Source organism: Somniosus microcephalus, chromosome 5 (genome assembly GCF_052327205.1).
Source record: "Somniosus microcephalus isolate GS21.2 chromosome 5, FLI_Smic_1.0, whole genome shotgun sequence".
In the NCBI taxonomy this organism is placed as follows: Eukaryota; Metazoa; Chordata; class Chondrichthyes; order Squaliformes; family Somniosidae; genus Somniosus; species Somniosus microcephalus.
The window spans coordinates 246,397,718-246,419,859 of NC_140991.1; the positions used below are offsets into that span (position 1 = coordinate 246,397,718).

Sequence of the window (22,142 nt, forward strand, 5' to 3'; positions counted from 1 at the left end):
AGCACATCATTGAGCACTGCCCTCAGAGGAAATTCACAGGCAGCCTACAAGATATTCTCGCTGTTACACAGAAGCTTTGGCCTGGATATCTGACTTAGATATTGACATTTGATTTGCTTTGCTACTACCATACGAACGAAGAAGACGACCAAGGCCAGATATAATTTTTAAATTACCTAGACTTATAATTACACAACAACTATGTATCGCAACATTCGCATCACTTTAAAAACTGCCTGGGAACACTAGGCTGATGTTAATTTTTAGATTGCCTACACTTTACCTTTAAGATAAACTTGCATTTTTGCCACCATTTATGATATAGCTGCTTCTTTGCATGACAATGCAATATGATTAATGCTAACAGTGCGAAGACCAGTGAGAAACTTTACCGAAACTAACAATGTTCCACTTTGTCTCATTCACCAAAGGCTCTGGACACAGCCTAAGTTCTGAACTTTTCTCTTATCTGCATGCAAACTGACCACATGAAAATTCAGTTGCTGGCTTTCTGTACCAAGCAGTAGGATCCAGGTTTATGTTCCATAGTTCCACCCTCAATGTGTTTCTAACTTCAGCCATGAAGTTAGGGAGAAACATCAAGTGAAGACACACCAATTTACAGGAGGATGGGTGAATAACATTCATACTGCAGGTTATTTTTGTTCAACTCCTTGCAGATGATAGAAGAGATAAAAATAAACAGAAGTTTGGGTGTAGCTTTCCTGGATACCTTGTTACCCAAGTATTTCTATGGCACAGAGTTGGTAAATTGAGGGAAATATAATGAAAAATAAATACAGTCCAATATAAACAGCAATGGCATACCCCAAATGGGCATTACCTAGTACACCCCATAACTATGCCAGTATCACAAACGATTCTTCAAAGATTATACTAATTTGACAAGACAGCTTGGAAGAATTCCGATGTGTCCGTTCCTGACACATTGACGTTGATATTAACCTCTCTCTGACCCCCTCCAATGAGCAGGAGAGGGTCGGGCGGGTGGTTAAAATGTAAAAAAATCTCCTGACCTGTCCCCGACATGATGTGACGTGGCTGCCACCACAATTTTCACAATGGCTGTCAGTAGGTCCAACGAGTGTCCCGCTATGGCGAGGCAGGAAGCTCATAAACATATTTAAATCAGGGTCCTATGACGCAATAAGGACCCCAATTGAATTTAAGTACTGGAACATGGGTTGCCCGCGGATCAGCAAGATCGGCAGAGAAATGGAGGCGGGATGGTCAGGATGTTTATTTAGGTGCTTAAGTTCCCATGTGAAAGCTGACGCACTCACAGGTGCTTCCTCAGTTCATTGTGGGCTACAGTTTTGTTACAGTACTTGGCTTTAAATAGTGATTTTGGGACTCTAGTGTTCGCAAGGGAGAAGTCCATTATGGGTGCTGCAAATGCTGCAGTGTTCTGGACTGATGAAGAGAAGGAGGCAGAGGACTGAAGAGGGAGTGGCAGATGGGCAGCAAAGAATGGAGCAATATAGGGTCCAAGCTCACATAAGGCCATACCCACCCAGAAGGGTGTACAGGCAAAGGCTCCGTTTCCTTGACCTCTAGGAGGTGCAGTGCTTTAAGAGGCTCCGGATGACTCGGCAGGTGGTCTCCGACCTCTGCAGCCTCCTCGAAGAAGACCTTCTGCCAGCTGGACATGCCATGCAGTTAAAGTAACCACCGCCCTGAATTTCTTTGCTTCTGCTTCCTTCCAGGCTGCGACAGGAGACATATCGAGGGTGTCGCAGTCGGCAGCTCACAAATGCATCAGGCAGGTGATGGATGAATTATTTATCAGGGCCAAGAGATATATAACGGTTCCAAATGATGAAGACAGTCAGACAGAGCGAGCATTGGAGTTCACATCTCTGGCAGACTTCCCACAGGTGCAGGGCACCATAGGTTACACGCACATTGCAATCAGAGCAACCCCCGACCAGCCAGGAGCATTTGTGAACCGCAAGGGCTTCTACTCCATCAATGTTCAGCTTGTCTGCAACCATAAAAAGAGGTTTGTGCAGGTCTGCACACAATTCCCTGGTAGCTGCCGTAATGCCTTCATACTGTGGCAGTCGAATATCCCCAGAATGTGGCCAACCTGACAGGATGGCTGCTTGGGGATATATATACCCCCTTCAACTGTGGCTCATGATACCTCTCAGGAAACCCTTCACTCGGCCACAGGAGAGGTCCAACGCCAGCCACATCACCACACAATGCATTATCGAACAAGCCATTGGAATTCTAGAGTTAAGGTTCAGATGCCTTGACAGGTCTGGAGGTTCTTCACCAGCCGAGTGCTGTGGATCACTGTTGCATGCTGCGTCCTACACAACATAGCGCAGCAAAGAGGTCTCGAGGTACAGGATGAAGAAGGTGCACACACCTCCTCATTGGATAAGGAGAACTGTGAAAATGGAGAAGGTGGGGACCCAGATGCATGGCCACTGGAACATATTGCTGCCTGTGACACAATGGATGCTTTAATAGCACGTAGGTTCAGTAAGAACGATGTCAACTGCACCATTGTCACCCTAACCATATCCCCTCGCACAAGCAGTCATGTGACCCTCAATGCAATGGTCCAACATGGCCCAACTTGTGAGATTCAAATCATCTCTCCACCTTCCACACACATTAAATTAAAACCTGACTGTGAAGTCTGTATTCAATAATGGGACATAATGGAGAAGAAATTAATTTGATTAAGACAAAAAAATGTGACAGCTCTCTGTGATCTATATATTATTTCTCTTTCTATGTCTACCACTTCTACATAGTGCTGTTGCTGTGGCTTCAGCAGAGATGGTGGAAGACTGCTGCTCATCTTTCTCAGTGTCATGAATTGTACTTGGTCTATGACCTCTGGATTTTGGAGCCCGTAAAGCCACTGCCACTGGCTGCTCCAGGGTGGGCCAGCTGGAGTGGAGGTACCATGTTGGGTATTGATTGAGGGGGTGACAATGGTTAAGATGTGCAGATGTTCTGAGAAAGCATATGAGTGGCCTGCTACAATTTCCATAGAGTTCACCACATGTTCCATGGCGGATTGCAGAGCTGTGACATCACCCCACTTAAGTTCGAGTTGGACTCCTGCATCCTCTCTGCCACAGTGGACAGTGTGCCTGGTAGGCCTGCCAATACCTCTGTCAGTTGTTGCAGTGTCTCCTGCATTTTCCTATTCAGTGCTGACCCCAGAAGTTCTGCAGCTCTGTCCTGAAAAAAATTCGATTTTGCGCTCCAGGAAGGAAGTGGAGCGCTAAATCAAGTGCTTCACTTCCTTCTTGGGAGTGCCATCGGCAGCAGGCGGGGCAGAGGCGTGCAGCGCTGCCGCGTTCAAAGGCTTCTTCCCTCCCTTAAAGGGAAGGGTTATTGCTGCAGGCTCTGCAATATAAAAAGTACCTACCTGGACCACCAAGGCAGCCACGATCCCGCGCGATCAGCCCGGCACACAAGCAAAATGCTGGACTGATCGATCGTGGGCAGGAACCTGCGAAAAAAACTGGAACTAGAAAGCTACGTTTTTTTTTACTTACTTCAGCCACCTCGTCTTTAATCATCGCCCCCGAAGCGGCCGGCCGCCTGATGCATGCTTCCTGCAGCTGTCGGTCTTTTCAATCAACGCTGCTGCAGGGGGCGGAAGTCAATTTCAGTTCTGGGGCATTACCAGGGCGATGCGCACGGCGATGACATCACAATCTCCAAGCGAAGGAGATCGGGGCGCATCGATGAGGCGCCGCTGCAAAACTCCCGCTGAATATGGGGGAGTCGATGTCAGCGCTGCACCTGATCGCAAAGCCCCCTCTAGGGGCGGTAACAGGAGGCACAAAGGCACCCAATTTTGCCCCCTTGATCTTTATGTGATGGTGCTGGAGGAGAGAAGAAAGGGATATTAAGTGATGGCACTTTGAAAATGTTGATCAGAGTTGTCAATGTTCTGAGGTCCACTGAAGGTGAAGTTACTTTGTGGGAGACGCTAGTATGAAAGGTTAATGTTGTCACCCTTCTCCACTAGACCGCCAGACTTGCAATCACCAGCACCGAGGGAGCTCGATATCCTGCTGATCTCATGTCCCTCCTCCTCCGCCGGGAAAATTTATACTATGTCTTGCGGTCCTCCACCGGTCCTCGGCCTCTCCCGGGCATTCTGCACTCTCTTCGCCTGCAAGTCTGACATGACATACCTTATGAGTGGCTCTGAGGAATGTGTACACCTGATGGATGCATTGCAAATGGTGAATGTAAGAATCTTCATGCATAAGGAGCATGAATGACATGCCTTTGCGGATTGTGCTAACAGTGGCCATTTCAGTATGTGTGATGAGGGTGGTTGGAGGTGACTGAGGTTGTACAAGATTAAGATGAGGATTGTGGTCACTGGCAGTGGTAGAGGGAAGAAACAGGAGGTGAGCATGCCAGGGAAGCAAGTGTGACAGGAGGTGCATTGATTCGGTCCAATTGGTTGGGATGAGAGTGATGTGGGGCTGAGGAGTGGTGAATTGGAATCGGACTGGCAGGACAAAGAGAGGGTGGAATGCAAGATCTGGGAGAATATAGCCATATGTTCACCTTTCCAAACCTGGTCAGGTCATTGAAACACTTGCAGCACTGCATCCCTGATGTCTAGGTCACACTGCTGCTGACCTCCTCTGTAACCTTCAGCCAGTCCTCCTTGTTGGTGACAATAGACTTCTTTTTACCCCTGGCTAGGAACAGCACTTCCTGCCCGCAGCAGCACATCCAAAGGTGTATCTGAAAATCTTGGCACAGCCTTTCCTCTTCTCCCACTCATCCTTCAACTTCCTGGTTGTTCTTTTACAATGAAACCTGTTGTGTATGTACCTTTAAGAGAATAACTGGTCTCAGACTGCAGTACCGGCAGTGACCAACCCTGTATAAAAGGCGCTAGAGAGCCTCTGTTTGTTAGTTTTCACTGTTGACTTCCACCAGTAAAGACTTGTTTGTTTTCACTCCTGCTGGTCCGTGTCTCAATCATTCACGGACTTAACACTGGCGACGAGTAAGAAACGAACTTACCTGCAACTCGGCAGCACCTCAGACGACGTTGTTGAAGGTCGGAGCCAGAAGAGAAAAAAAAAGAGTCCAAAGAAACTCGTGAAATGGGCGTCGACCGTCAATCATCGGTTTGAAAACTTGCAGGAGAGACTTTCCAGAGCCAGGCTGGGTTCCTCGGTCTGTGGTTTCACAGCTAATCAGGCTGGTGGCAGGTAGTGCTCTGATCCTTCCTGGGCTGCGGCGGGCTGAAGCTCGATCGGGTGGCTTTTCAACGGGGCCGGGCAGCGAGTCGGGAAGCAAAGAGAGAGAGGGTGGAGCACACAGGGCGCGGCCGGTGCTTCGAAGCCGGGCAGCGCTCGGACCGAAGAGGGAGGGAAGTGTCCCAGAGGGTCCGCTCCACGACAGGAAAATAATAAAAGAAAAAGAATCAATATTTAACGCGCAAGAAACCGTGGAAAGCAGCGCTAACAACAGTGGGGAAGAAGGCAAAGCGCGGGAGGTGCCATTTTGTTAAATCGGGGAAGAAGGCAAAGCGCGGGAGGCGCCATTTTAGATTTGCAAGATGCCGAAGACTGGCTGTATCACTGCTTTTGATAATACATTAGAGGACTGGACCACGTATGTGGAAAGAGTCGAGGTATATTTCGAGGCAAACGAAATAGCGGAGGGGAAAAAGGCATCGATATTGCTAAACTTAATGGGCGCTAGAACGTACGGCCATTGCGGGACCTGATTACTCCAGCCAAACCGAAGGCGAAGAGTTTTAACGAAATTGTTGCTGTCCTACAGGAACACTTAAACCCTGCAGCGCTGTTGATAGCAGAAAGATTTAAATTCCACAGGAGAACTCAGCACAAAGATGAGAGCAATGCTGAGTATCTTACGGAACTACGCAAGCTATCAAAGCACTGCCAGTTCGGAGCAGGACTGGCAGATACCCTACGGGACAAATTTGTCTGTGGACTCCTGAGTGAAGGAACACAGAAGAAGTTACTCTCAGAAAAAGAGCTGACGCTAGATAAGGCTTTCAGCGTGGCAGTATCGTATGAAGCAGCAGCCAGGGGAGCTGCAGAAATTCAACAAAAACCACAGGAATACGGCACCCACGAAATGACACGGGGATTTGCAAAATGTTATCGCTGCGGCAGAACTAACCATGACCAGAAGGACTGCTGGTCCAAAGACAAAATATGCAGACAATGCGGGAAGATTGGACACATTGCACGAGTTTGCAGGTCTGGGAAGAAGACCAGCGACAACAAAAAGGCTACTAAGGAACCGTACAAGAAAGTACAAAAGATGACGGACAGTAGTTCCGAAGACCAGATGAGCGATAGTGAATCCGGAAACAGGAGACTAAGCTGTCTCAAACTTCACAATGTAATCGCAAAAGAGGATCACCGAACCATTTGGGTCACCCTCACGATAGCAGGGTCCCAAGTTAAAATGGAATTGGATACAGGATCAGCGCTAACCGTCATGAATCGACGAGACTACAAGCGGCTATTTTCACACATACCCTTGAGAGGGACATCCATCGTCTTGACGACATATACGGGGCAAAAAGTATACCCCAGAGGAAAAATAAGGGTGCCTGTCGAATACAATGGCACGAAAATACGGAAATTGTATCTCTACATACTGCCAAATGGTGGACGACCGTTATTGGGACGGGAATGGATCAGGAAGATAAACTTAGATTGGCATTCCATTCATGCAATGACGGTGGACGGTAAAAAAGATGAAGACGTCACTCCTGGACGATTGTCAACAATCTTAGCTAACGCCAAAGAGGTATTTCAACAAGAACTGGGCACGCTTAAAGGCGTAGCCGCCTCGATAAAAATTGAAGAGAATGCAGTTCCCAAGTTTTTCAAAGCAAGACTGGTACCATATGCAATTCGCCCAGCCGTCGAGGCAGAGCTGGAGAATCTGGAGAAGGCGGGCGTATTGTCTAAGGTCGACTGGAGCGAGTGGGCAGCACCCATCGTTCCTGTCATGAAGAAAACGTTAAGCAATAAGTCCGGAGAGGCAAGGAAGATTCGCATCTGTTGGGATTTCCAGGTGACGGTGAACCCTGTCCTTCACACAGTACAATATCCTCTTCCAAGGATAGAAGACATCTTCGCCTCACTGTCTGGAGGGAAGCGTTTTACAAAAATTGACCGAGCACAAGCATATTTGCAGATGGAGGTTGAAGAGTCCTCTAGGAAGTATCTCACGATAAACACTCACAAAGGTCTTTACCAGTATCATCGATTGGTATTCGGAGTAGCATCGGCTCCGGCGATATGGCAAAGAGCGATGGAACAAGTCCTGCAAGGGATTCCGGGGACTCAGTGTTACTTGGACGACATCCTTGTAACAGGTGAAGATGACAGTGAACACCTTAACAACCTAGAACAGGTGCTCACTAGACTACGGGAACATGGGCTGCGAGCCAACCGCCCCAAGTGCGAATTTTTTAAGAAACAGATATCGTATTGTGGCCATGTGATTGATGAAGAGGGGTTACATAAGTCCCCTGACAAAATTGAAGCGGTTGTTAAGGCCCCAGCGCCTGAAAATGTGTCGCAACTGAGGTCATTCCTTGGGTTGGTGAATTACTATCATAAGTTTTTGCCGAATTTGTCGACAATTCTGCACCCACTGAACGCCCTGCTACGAACGGGGGTAGCATGGAAATGGAACTATGATTGTAAGCGTGCTTTTCAGAAGAGTAAGGACTTAATCACGTCAAGGGAAGTATTGGCTCACTACAACCCAGCACTGCCAATCAGGCTGGCGTGTGATGCGTCTCCCTACGGCATTGGGGCGGTATTGTCACATAAATTCCTTGATGGTTTAGAGAGGCCGATAGCTTTTGTGTCACGCTCGTTAACTTCTGCCGAGCGTAACTACGCCCAGATTGACAGAGAGGCCCTCAGCCTAGTGTGGGGGGTGAAGAAGTTCAATCACTATCTGCACTGTCAAAAATTTACTCTACTAACCGATCATCAACCTCGTTTCCATTTTCAACCCTCAGAAGGGCGTACCGATAATGACGGCACAACGGCTGCAGAGATGGTCCCTTTTCCTAGGGGCACACCAATATGACATCGAGTACAAAGGAACTAAACAGCATGGAAATGCTGATGGAGTCACGCCTACCGTTGCCGACGGTGGAAGAAGACGACCTTGCAGTGGATCCAATGGAGTTATTCCACTCGACCATAGTCGAATGTCTCCCTGTGACGAATGCAAACATAGAAAAGGAAACATGGAATGACCCGACACTATCACGGGTCTATGATTTAACGGTGAAGGGATGGCCAGCACATGGCGAACCACTGCTGCCAGCATTCTCGCCGAGAAGAGAACAGCTGTCAGTGTGCAGAGGAACCTTGATGTGTGGATCCAGAGTAGTAATTCCACCTAAGTTGACGGATAGAGTACTCAATGAGCTTCATGAGGGTCATCTGGGTGGGGTAAAAATGAAGAACTTAGCCAGAGCGTTTGTGTGGTGGCCGGGAAACGATAGAGAAATCTAAGAGATGACCAAGAGCTGTACAGGATGCCAGAAGGTCCAAAACGCCCCACCACAAGTTCCTCTGCATCCATGGGAGTGGCCCTCATCTCCATGGCAATGGGTGCACATTGATTTTGCTGGTCCCTTCATGGACTCGATGTTTTTAATTGCGGTGGATGCACATTCAAAGTGGCCAGAGGTAATAAAAATGTCCTCAACCACCACGGAAAAAACTATCACAGTTTTGCGAACCATATTCGCCAGGAATTGGCTGCCTGAACAGATTTGCTCTGACAATGGACCACAGTTTGTGTCTGAAGAGTTCCGGAGGTTCTTAAAGAACAATGGCGTTAAGCATGACACATCTGCCCCATATCATCCAGCCACTAATGGATTGGCTGAGAGGTTTGTTCAAACATTCAAGAAGGCTATCAAGGCAATGTGTAATGAAGATATACCCCTACAACACAAGGTGGACAACTTCTTGTTTGCCTACCGGAATGCGACACATGCGGTTACCAACCAAATTCCAGCCATGATGTTCTTCAATCGAAGACTACGATGCCGCTTGGATTTGGTTAAGCCAAACGTCCGAAGAGATGTGGAGAACAGGCAGTTTCAGAATATGAATGAAAGGCCAACCAGGAGTTTTAAGATAGGTCAACCAGTTTTGGCCCGGGACTACCGCACTGAGAAATGGCAGCCAGGAACAATTTGTACACGACAAGGACCTCTCATGTATACCATGGACGTTGGGGAGAGCATTGTAAGACGCCATGCTGACCAGATTCTAGAGTCACTGGAAGACGTCAACTCCACACCACGATCTGATACACCTGGTAATGAAATTGACGTTCCAATTGCAGCTACCGCAGAACCGGTAATATTGGAAGCAGATGAACCAAACAAAGACATTGATCCCGACGCAACATTGCCAGGAGAACCTGATACCCCAAAGAGGCGTTATCCAGACAGAATCAGGAAGCCTCCTCAAAGACTGAACTTATAATTGCTTAAACTTAACCAATGTATCTAGCAACAGTAATTGTGATTGTAATTCATTATCATTTAGTTGTTAAATGAATGTTATGTACTGTTTATCTAAAAGGGGAGGAATTGTTGTGTATGTACCTTTAAGAGAATAACTGGTCTCAGACTGCAGTACCGGCAGTGACCACCCCTGTATAAAAGGCGCTAGAGAGCCTCTGTTTGTTAGTTTTCACTGTTGACTTCCACCAGTAAAGACTTGTTTGTTTTCACTCCTGCTGGTCCGTGTCTCAATCATTCACGGACTTAACAAAACCCTACAAACCTCCTCCTCCGTTTCATCTCTGAACTGGGCCTTTAAATCGTCATGGGGAACTTGCGTTATGCGGGTCCGGCCTCATGCCCGCTCACACAGGCCCGAACCCGGAAGTAAAATGATAATCAGGCATACTTTTGAAATCGGACATTCTTACCCATTCCACAGTGTTACGCATTTGTCGCCCGCCATCAGCCCCCGCTCTGTTCCCATCTCCGCATTATAATTGGGGTCATAATGGGAGCACACATTCACAAAATTGTGCACTCCCAGCCTGCGATTTTCTGACAATTAACTTTAATGGACAAAAAAAATTACTGGCTGGAAATGGATTCCGAGCATACATCAAAATTTGTACCCCGTTGAGGAAGCTGGTCAAGAACAGGCTCTAGTTTTGTTCCCTCTTTGTGGGATGCACTTGACCTCTGTTTTGTGGCCTTGAGGGCTTGGATGATATTAGGAATAAAACTGGAACTTGCTGCTATCCCTTTTTGTTTTTGGCCAATTTTATGATACCTTGGTGGAGTACAGTTCCATCAGCACCAGATGTCCTTCAGTAGCTCACCCGAGTGATCATTATACATGTGTGCTCCTTGACACGGAGGATTGGAAGGCTGTTTTTCCACACAGGGCTTCACAGGCAAGCCTGTTCCTGCCCTCACCAGCAGGTCACTACATCGCAATCAGAAGCAGGAACCATGGCTGCTTTTCATTTTGCTACCCCAAGACACTGAAACCACTTGTAGCACTGCTGCCAGATGAGATCAGCTAATTTAGTACATATTGTGGATCAACCCTGGCACCATCCTGGTTTACCTGACTCAGGTGTTCAACTGGATAAAGTTGCAAAGCCAGCAGATGAACCCTTTCTCCATGTTTTTAAGCTGCTTCTCAGTAATGTCTAGGAAGCTGCTGGAAGGAATTACGTGGAGGCTGGGAATTAGATTATATCCAGGGTTCCATACTTACTGTGAAAGGCAAGCAGTAGCTGCTGCAGTTGTGCCCCTCTGACTGGTGGAACCACTCTTTGGTGGATATAGTGTGTGTCTGTGCTGTTTTCAGGTGGCAATATGGTCACACATTTTATGGAAAGCTGTACAGCTCATCACGATGTTTTGGACATTGTTCTCGATATGTTCGGCCTGTCTAGCAAGGCCCAAATCTGCACTTGCCAGGTAAATAATAACTGATTGGTGACCATCCTCCTTAAACTATGGAGGGGCGTTGATAGGGGGGAAAGAGAGGCAAATAGAGTCTCTTTGCACTCAGGGAACCTGCAAGATAACATGCCTGCGAAGGATTTTTTTTCATTTCATAAAGATGATTCACCTCAAAATATTAACTTAACTGTAATGTCCGCACATGCTGCCTGACCTGCTAAAGGTTTTTTTTTAAATTCATTCCTGGGATGTGGGCGTCTCTGGCAAGGCCAACATTTATTGACCACCCCTAATTGCCCTTGAGAAGGTGGTGATGAGCCGCCTTCTTGAACCGCTGCAGTCCATGTGGTGAAGGTACTTCCACAGTGCTGTTAGGGAGGGAAATCCAGGATTTTGACCCAGCGACGATGAAAGAACGGCGATATATTTCCAAGTCGTAAAGGTGTGTAACTTGGAGGGGAACTTGCAGGTGGTGGTGTTCCTATGCGCCTGCTGCCCTTGTTTTTCTAGGTGGTAGAGGTTGCGGGTTTGGGAGGTGCTGCCGAAGAAGCTTTGCCGAGTTGCTGCAGTGCATCTTGTAGATGGTACACACTGCAGCCAGGGTGCGCCGGTGGTGGAGGGAGTGAATTTTTGAGGTGGTGCAATCAAGTGGGCTGCTTTGTCCTGGATGGTGTTGAACTTCTTAAGTGTTGTTGGATCCCATGGGCTTTTACTTTTAGACAAACCTGCCATGTGAGACCTTGTCAAAGGCTTTGCATAAAATCCATATACACTACATCAAATGCAGTACCCTCATCGACCCTCCTCATTACCTCCTCAAAAAATTCAAGCAAGTTAGTCAGACATGGCCTTCCCTTAACAAATCCATGCTGACTGTCCTTGATTCATCCGTGACTTTCTAAATGATGATTTATAGTGTCCCTCAGAATTAAAAAAAAATATTTTTCCCACCACCGAGGTTAGGCTGACTGGCCTGTATTTACTCGGTCGTTCCATTTCTCCCTTTTTAAACGATGGCACAACGTTAGCAGGTCCTCCAGTCCTCTGGCACCACACCTGTAGCCAGAGAGGATTGGAAAATAATGCTCAGAGCCTCCGCTATTTCCTCCCTTGCTTCTCTTAACAGCCTGGGATACATTTCATCCGGGCCTGGCGATTTATCTACTTTCAAAGATGCTAAACCTCTTAATACTTCCTCGCTTTCTATGTTTATCCCAGCTAATATTTCACACTCCTCCTCAACTACAATGTCTGCATCGTCCCTCTCTTCAGTGAAGACAGACGCAAAGTATTCATTAAGAACCATAACCACATCTTCCGCCTCCACACACAGGTTACCTCTCCTGCTGAGCTCTTCTCCCCCTCCCCCTCCTCCTCCCTCTTCCAGCAGCTCGTCCTGCTCTGTGTCACCTCTGCTCACTCACCCAGTCATGCTATTGTGCAAGGGGAATGTCTACTACTGCACCCATGTCTGGAAGGAAGTGGTCTGTGCAGAATCGTTGAAGTCAGGACAAAATCCTTCAGCACCTGCCACACCACTCTCTGTAGACTTTAGCAACTTTATATAACTCTAGAAATCACCAAACACTTCTAAAAACACAGCAAGAGGCAGTAGAAAGCAATCAGCAACTAACCTGTTAGTAGTTGATGATCCCTTTAAATAGCGCTGGTGGGGGGGTCCATCCTGCTGCTGAACGCATGTTCAGCTGTGCAAGTTTAAAAGAGGGCGTAAGCTGGAGCGTTGAGCTCCAAAATGGCAGCGCTGGTATCAAATCAGTGCTACACGCTGATTGACATCACGATCTGCCTACTCTGCATACTTCTGGTGATGTTCACTTCGCCCGCGCTAACACCCAAGATGGTGTTTGGCATGACCCACAACAGATGTGTGCGCACGCCATTTTGGAACCAAATCACCACTTGGAGCACCCAAACAACGGCCGCTACGGAGCGGAATTTTGCGGCCAAGGTGTTTCCAGTTGTGGGAGAGTCCTACAACTAGGGATCATAAATAGAAGTTAGTCCCTAATAAATCCAATAAGGAATTCTGGAGAAACTTCTTTACCCAGAAAGTGGAACTTGCTACCACATGGCGTAGTTGAAACGAATAGCATAGATGCCTTTAAGGGGAAGCTAGATAAGCACATGAGGGAGAAAGGATTAGAAGGATATACTATTATAGTTAGATTTAAAGGGGTAGGAGGAGGCTCGTGTGAAACAGCATAGACCAATTGGGCCAAATGACCTGCTTCTGTGCTGTAAATTCTATGTAATTTATGTGGCTGCTCAAAGGTGACCCCGAGGATGTTGATGGTGGGGGACTCAGCAATGGTAACACCATTGAATGTCATGGGGAGGTGGTTATGCTCTCTCTTGTTGGAGATGGTCATTGCCTGATACTTGTGTGGCACGAATGTTATTTGCCACTAATCATCCGAAACCTGATGTTTTCCAGGTCTTCCTGCATATAGACATGGACTCTTTCATTATCTGAGGAATTGCGAATGGAGTTGAACACTGTGCAATCATCAGCGAACAGTCCCACTTCTGACCTTACGATGGAGGAAAGGTAATTGATGAAGCAGTTGGACCTCTCACTCTGCCCTGTGGAACTCCTGCAGCATTGCGCTGGGGCTGAGATGATTTGCTTTTGCTTCTCATTAATTTCTGTTTAAAATGACAATCAGTCAGTATGAGGCAGTTTATACTACACAAACAAAAAATTGTGGAAATACTCAGTAGGTCAAGCAGCATCTGTGGAGAGAGAAACAGAGTTAACGTTTCAGGTCGGTGACCTTTCGTCACCCTATACTATATCCCTGGTTACTTTGCACTTGGGGTAATGCTTAAGGCTTTCTTGTAGAAACATATCTTTACATAGGGTACAGGATAAAATATCTGGTGAGATCCAATTTGTCATGCAACTCGTGAGCAATTCCTGTCTACTTAGCGAGGGCTCGACCCTGCACTTGTTAGTTGCCTAATGGCTAAGTAGTGACTACCTTCCTTGGGTTAGGTTGGGAGGGGAAGGTAAGCTGAGTGTGTTTGGAATGAGGATGGCTCCAAGGTAAAAGAGCAATAGAAAATCAACTCCCAGACTCAGCAATGAATATTTTAGCACAGCAGATTTACAGTACACCAGGGCACTTTTGATAATTGACCAGCCAGCCTAGTTAATTAATGGGATCTGCAGGGATGGACCTGTTGGTACTAGGGCTGGGATTCTTCCCACGCAGCAACAGATAACTCTCAATGCCCTAATGGGTAAACTAGTCCTGCCTGGAGAACCAGTGGGAAGCCCTTACCAGTGGTCTGTGCTGGTAAACTTTCAGGTGCTTAATCCCCTGCACACATGTGGGAGTCCATAAGCCTCAGCTGTTGCCAATTAATGGCCATGTTCTCTGGGATTTGCGTAAATAGGTGTAGGAGCGAGCGCCACATCGCAATTATTTTCAGTATAAAGAGTGCCATTCCCAGTCATTCCCATTATGGGCACCTACTAACCGAAGAACAACCCAAGCGTCAACATCAAAGATATATAGGAATGGCCACATTGGATTCAACAACGTTAGCGTTGGTGGACTTTCAAGCAGGCTAATCTTATTAGCACTGCACCCATTTAGCGCCTGTTTTCACCCTTTGGCCAAAATAACCCCCATAACGTTAACTGGATGTTGTATAAATTTCATGGAAATTACCTGGAAAAAAGCCAATTCTAACATAAGTCATTGTGTTAAACTACCAATTTAGTTTTGGTGACTGAACTGAAGATGAGCACCGAGTGAAACTAAATCACTTAGGCAAATCGATTTTCCATCTTTTCGACATTTTTTATGCAGTTTGTAGTCGGAACAACCAAAGCTTCTTGTTGGTATAACTCATAGGAAGATTTCAGTGTCACACAAGGCAACAGTGTTGCTGCAGTCAATTCAACACATATCCACATAAAGCCTACACATCTGCATCTTACATATTGTACATATTTCCATGACTTGCATACAGCCCACATATTCATGTATTACATATGGTCAACATAGCCAGATCTTACACATGGTGGACATATTCACATCTTACACAAGGTCCCCATATCCACATCATACATACAGTCCAAATATGCATATACGCACACACATTGTAAATATCTATGTTCGACATATGTTCACATATCTACATCTTAAATACAGCCAACATCTACATCTTGCACAGTGTATAGAACCATTTAAGTATTTATAATCTCACTCATGTTCTACTCATTACTCATATATCCCTGTCTTATATACAGCCCACACATCCACACCTTACATAGGGTCTGCATGTCTCTGTCCTACACACGTATCAGAATTCAGTCTAATTACACTGACTTACCTCTAAGACCGAACATGTAGTCCACAAAGGAATTCACATGTTTGTCTAAGGTTTCGATTTGGTTCTGAAAGAAATATTTAAAACACTTTACTTTTATGTACAATATTTCAAGTCCAAATATTTAACCTTGGCTGCTAATATTAATTCACCTTAACTGCAATGATTCCACTCACCTTGAACATTTTAATGTTAACAGTAAAATTCAATTGCTGTGTAGCCCAAAACCACACACTGTTTGATTAACCAACCAGCTCTGTTACCTGTGAACGCTGGAAACACATCCAACCATTCATAAGAACACATGGGAATACATGAGTTGCTGGTATCCTGTTAATGGGAGTCCTAGGAGATATGAGCATGCAGTTAATAGAGATCAGAGAAGACATGGGCATCCTGTTAATTGGTATATGAGAAACCGACATCCTGTTAATCAGGACACTGAAAGACATGGGCACCTTGTTAATCATGATGTTTGGACAAACACACATCTTATTAATCAGATTACTACAAGCACAAACATCCTGTTAATGTGAGTATTGAGACACAGACATCATGTTAATAGGGATCCCAGAAGACACAATCATACTGATACAGATATTTAGTTAGATATGATGTTAATGTGGATCGTGGGACACAAATGCATCCAGTTAATAGATACGGGAGTAGATTCGAGTAGGCTCTTTAAATGGGGCACTGTTACCTACATGGGCAGCTTTTCAGTAAGCTCAGTTGTGGTGAAAATCCAGCACCACTACATTATGCTGGCTGAAGAGGCTACAGCAGATGTGTGTTCAAAATTTAATGAGATAGATGTGAATTGAGTTACAGTTAATTTAATTTTAATTTAAAGATCAGAGATCTGAGAGAAAAAAAAATCATCAAACCAGGGTGTCTTGCAGTCTCAAATGGATCTTTTAGAAATAACTTGCATTTGTGCAGCTCTTTATCACATCCACAACACATCCCAAAATCCTGACAGAACAGAGTTAATCAAGATACAGTACTGTGTAATCACTCTACTGTGCTGCATAATGTTGAGCAAGTAAATATTTAGTAACCTGAGCAGTTAAGCCCTTTCTTTCTATCAATTGCTGCATATAATGGTAATACAAGACCAGTGCTCCAGAAACAGTACCTGTATTGACAAACATTAATCTGCCCAAGTATTCAAAGTAGCATTTTAGACATGGAAACCAATTTAGTAAACAGTGCAGAGTTTAAACAAATTACATTGCATTCCATATACAGTACTGTAACAACTATTCTTAGCAGGCATTTTTTCTATGCATGCAAACAACAACTTGCATTTGTATAGCGCCTTTAACGTAATAAAATATCACAAGGGGCTTCACAGGAACAAACAAAATTTCACATCGAGCCACATAAGGAGTGTCTTATAGGAGGAGAGGTAGAGAGTCAGAGAAATTTAGGGAGGGAATTCCAGAGCTTAGGACCATGGCAGCTGAAGGCGCATCCGCCAATGGTGGAACGATTAAAATTGGGGATGCGCAAGACACCAAAATTGGAGGAGCGTAGATATCTTGGAGAGTTGAAGGGCTAGAGGAGATTACAGGGATAGGGAGGGGCGAGGCCATGGAGGCATTTGAAAACAAGGATGAGAAAAGGTTTGTGCTTTTCATGGGGCAGTTCGGGTTAAGTTATGCTACCTAAACGACAGAAATGTAGAAAGGTTTATAATGTTTTCACTACTATTGCCACCAGTATGGTCACTTAGCATAACATTCCCCTTGGTTGTGGCTCAGTTTACCAATAAATAGCTGACCGTGCACACTACAGCTAGGCTGGAGGTAATCAGAGACACTGGCCCAGAAATTCGGGTCTCCACGGGTGAGTACGCACGGGGTACTCACCCGTAGGCCCAATGGAAGTGCCGGTTTCCTGCATGCACTGCGCATGCACGGGAAACCGGCACTTTCGTTCCCCTGAAAGAAGGGGTTTAGAGTTCGAACGCGTGCGCAGGAGAGGCAGCGCGTGCGCATCAAACTTGCATTTTTTTTTGCAGGTTTTCCCGGGAGGGTAAATCTCCAGAATTTACACATTTAAAAAGCAGGCGTAAGGCCTGCTTTTTACAAGGTAAGTGGTGAATTAATTAAAATTAAAACATTTTTTCCACAGGTTTATTATTTTTAAATACTTTAAAGAAAGGTAAGTTTATTTTTAGGCCCGTTAGAAAATAAAATTATTTTTTTCAATAATTTAAATTGTTTAAAATAGTTATTTCATGTAATTTATAGTTTATTTAAAAAATGTGATTTAAAAAAAAAATTATTTGAAGATTTAGTGATGTTTTGGGGCTCGTAGTATTTCTAACTTTGACAGCACTTCCTGTCAAACTTATGAATGGGCATTTCCCTGCTACCATTGGCTCTCCATGGCCCACGTGATCCTAGGGGATGCTTCGAACTAACTGCGCCCCTGGGATACTGCGCGCCGGCAGTTGGAGCAGGCCCAGGATCAGAATCCCACGCGGGCCCACAGCACTAGATTTTGAGAGGGGCATTAAGGCTAGGCAGAACCCTGAATAACAATTTCCATTTACCCCCTATTGCATTCAGTTATGGGGAAAGGGGTTGTCACATAAACCATCTTTTTAAACCACCCTCCCGCACCTCCTCCACCTTTACCTCCAACAACAAGTGCGAGGAGCTCATGGATTATTTTGTCACAAAGATCGAGACCAACCATTCAGCCAACTCTGCTGCTTCCCTCCCTTCCCCTAGCCCACCGGGCCAAACTTCTCCTAATGGTCCCCACTGCTCCAGCCCTGAACTCACGTCTTTCTCTAGATTCTATCCCATTTCCTGCAATGCTCATCTTGTCCAGGAGACCCACCTCCTGCTCCCTCGATCCTATTCCAACCAAACTGTTGACCACCCAAATTCCATTCCTGGGCCCTATGTTAGCATTATATTTTTAATAATGGTTCCGTCTCTTCAGGTACTGTGTCCCGCCCCTTCAAATCTACTGTCATCTGACTAGCCAATTTCCCTTCCTGGGTCCCATGCTAGCTGATACTGTTAACGGTTCCCTCTCTTCAGGTACTGTCCCCACCCCCTCTTTCAAATCTGCTGTCATCACCCCTCTCCTCAAAAAATCCACCCCTCTGTCCTTGCAAACTACCACTCCATCTCCAACCTCCCTTTCCTCTCCAAAGTCCTTGAATGTGTTTACGCCTCCAAAATCCATACCAATCTTTCCCACAATTTCATGTTTGAATCCCTCCAACCAGGTTTCATCCACAGTACTGAAAAGGCCCTTATCAAAGTCACAAATGACATTCTTTGTGACTGTGAATGGGATAAACTATCCCTCCTCATCCTTCTCGACCTATCTGCAACCTTCGACAACAGTTGACCACACCATCCTCCTCCAACACCTGTCCTCCGTTGTCCAGCTGGGTGGAATTGCCCTTGCTTGGTTCCATTCTTTTCTATTGAATATTAGCCAGAGACTCACCTGCAACGGCTTCTCTTCCCACTCCGTTACATCTGGAGTCCCCAAGGATCTATCCTTGGCCCTCTTCTATTTCTCATCTACATTCTACCCCTCAACGATATCATCCCAAAACACATCAGGTTCAACATGTAGCCGACAACACCACCACCTCTCTGGACCCCTCCGCTGATTTGTCACACTGCTTTTCTGACATCCAATAGTGGATGGGCAGAAATTTCCTCCAACTAAGTTTCTTCCAACTCTTTGGTCCCTGCCACAAACTCCGTTCGCTGGCCACCGTTTCCATCCCTGATCCCAGCATAACCAGGTCCCTACTTTCTTCCAGTGACTCCTGCCAGAGTTACCAGATAGTCCAACGGAATCCTCAAGGAAAATCGAGGCCAGTATCACCAAAGCAATCATGATCACTGCGTGAACTTGAATGCGCATGAGCAAGAGAAAGCAGGTGCGATTCTGAATCAAGCTCCACAGCGCTTCCTGAAGCAAAGGGCCCAGAGACCAGAGAAGGTAACCATTCCTATTGCACACCTCAGCTGATTCAGTCTGACAGTTTGGTACATCACACAAGTATCATCAAGGAAGCTATGGTTTTCTATAGTCACTGTATCACCATTTTAGCAGCTGGAATTCAAGACAAACCTTTTGATCATTCTTGATTAAAGCAAAGTTGGCAGTTTTTTATAACAAGCCAACCTATAGCGTTTCACACTTGCAGTCAGCGTTTCTTGCGTTGCATCCGCATGTTGCTCTTTACTGACTAAAAACAAAGCAGGAGCTGCACTGCTGCTGCCCTCCGATTTCTACAGAATGCTGCGAGAATATCATCCGCCATGTGCGGAAACTAAACACACAAGCGCGAGCCCTATCAGGTAGTCCCCACACTAGCCTCTGCTTAAATCGCACCCAAGGACATGCAGGTACTTGAAGCCTTCAGAGGGAGATATACTGCAGACACTGATGATGTAAACTGTACTGAAAAAACTAAGTGATTTAAGAGGATATCGAGAGGAAATATACAGTCAGAATTGATTTAAACTACCCTGGAGAGTGATGAACAATGTAGATGGAGGTGATACATACCAAACGTCAGTGGTTGATGCTGTTCTGGGTGAGATGAGGAAATGGTCTTGGACAACACATTTGCTTTGGAGATGCCTCTTCTGGGATCTGTAAATAGGATTCTGCTTGGGGCACACATATTCTCAATGTCCCAGAGTGCATTATGGTTCCTATCCACAAGAGGAGGGATCTTGATGAGCCTGAAAGCTAGCTGAAATCTCCTATCAGGGGCTCTTAAGATGGTTCTTCAGGTTATCACAGCATGCATGTCAGATTCTCTAGAGTCCCACAGAGTAAACAGAAAGTAACAGGCTAGGGTCTCTCAAGGAAAATGTGTAGGGCAGATTGTGACATTATTCCAAGATCTCAGAGTTAAGTGAAGTTAAGGGAATCCCACTTGCACTATTTTCATCGATTTTTGTAAGTCTTTTGACTCAGTGCCTTATGCAGCCTTCATGAAGAAACTGGAAGCTATGGCCAAATCTTGGATTTTGTCTGGAATGTGTAATCCAGCTCGAAGATCTGTGTAAGAAGGGATGAGAGACCTTTTGAACTAATTACTCGCAAAAGACAGAAGCAGATTTCAAAATATTTGAAAATACACCAAAGTGTCAAAATTCAAAAATTCCTGGTGGGGCATGCCCCACTCCTTCTAGGAATTGAATTTGACACCTTCAGTGCTCACATCCCCATTAGATATTTCTAAATTGACCAGTGCAAAAACACATAATAATGTGTTCTTTAGGTCTTCCTCTATAATGCAAATGATTCTGCAATCAGGCACTGTGGCCCCTTGTTGTGTTTGTACCGCTATCCACAACTACATAAAATAATAAAGCAGCAGAGACTGAAAGTAACTTCAAGTGATCTTTACTGGGTAACTGGAACTTCGGCACTGACTGTACAAATCGATACGCGTCTGTTATATACGCTCGCAACTAAGGATATACATCCGCAATACAAAGTAGTCCCTTCAATGTTGTATACATTACACTTCCTCCCCCTTTAGTTTAATAGTATATTAATGCAAAATTTCTACAATTAACATACAGAGCCTGTCTTTACAGTAACAAAATTCAAATTCCAACATAACATTTTATTTTGTCAACAGCCCTTTTACAAGTCAAGTCTCTGGGGAGGCCTCCTCTGCCTCTCTGGGTAACGTCTCTCCAGACTCTTTTGCTTTGGGGAATGAGACTGTACAGGTACAGTTGCATCAGATGAGCTATCAGCACAGGTAGAGCTCTCAGCTGAGGATGAGGCTGGTGCTGATGCTAATGAATCAGGAGTGTCTGTTTCCATGTCAGGTGAGTCTGGGCGAGGTATAGGGGTGTTTTCCACCTGACCGTCCAGAATTTGGTCCACATGACGTCTCAAAACGTTCTCTCCCACATCCACAGTATACATCAGTGGTCCCTCTCTTGTGGCTATTGTACCTGGTTGCCACTTTTCCGTCCGGAAATCACGAGCAAAAACTGACTGTCCCACACTGAAGCTTCTTGTTGGCTTAGCATTCAAATGTTTGAACTGTTTGTTCTCTACATCACGACGTACATTTGGTTTAAGAAGGTCCATGCGAGATCTCAGGTTCCTGTTCAGAAACATCATCGCTGGAGTCTGATTCATGGCTGCATGTACTGCGTTCTGATAAGCAAAGAGGAAATTGTCTATCTTGTTTTGCAGTGGTAGATTCTCGCTGTACATTGCTTTGATGGCCTTCTTGAAAGTCTGTACGAATCTTTCTGCCAAGCCATTTGTAGCTGGATGGTACGGGGCAGATGTGTAGTGCTTTTTTCCTCGTGAACCTTTGGAATTCGTCAGAGACAAATTGTCGTCCATTGTCTGTGCAGATTTGTTCTGGTAGTCCATTTCTAGTGAACATGGTCCTCAGAACTGAAATGGTCTTTTCAGATGTGGTTAATTTCATTTTAATGACATCGGGCCATTTTGAATGTGCATTGACTGTAATCAAGAACATGGAGTCCGTGAACGGTCCAGCAAAGTCGATGTGCACACGTTGCCATGGTGATGAGGGCCATTCCCATGGATGGAGAGGGGCTTGTGGTGGTGCGTTCTGGACCTTTTGACATCCTGAGCAGCTCTTTGTCAGGTCCTCGATCTGTTTGTCAATTCCCGGCCACCACACGTATCCACGAGCAAGGCTTTTCATCTTTACCGTACCTATGTGGCCTTCATGCAGTTCATCTAGCACTCGGTTACAAAGTTTGGGAGGAATCACAAC

General features: G+C 45.6%; 1 protein-coding gene across 2 annotated transcripts in view; it reads right to left on the bottom strand.

Annotated features, from left to right (window-relative positions):
- The window catches only part of elovl2 (ELOVL fatty acid elongase 2), a 307,754-nt gene that overhangs the window by 184,571 nt on the left and 101,041 nt on the right, over positions 1-22,142 (bottom strand). For both annotated transcript variants that reach the window (XM_085988799.1, XM_085988800.1), the window contains exon 2: positions 15,365-15,428. In XM_085988799.1, the coding sequence (XP_085844925.1) occupies positions 15,365-15,428 (64 nt within the window). The remainder of the gene's footprint in view (positions 1-15,364; positions 15,429-22,142) is intronic.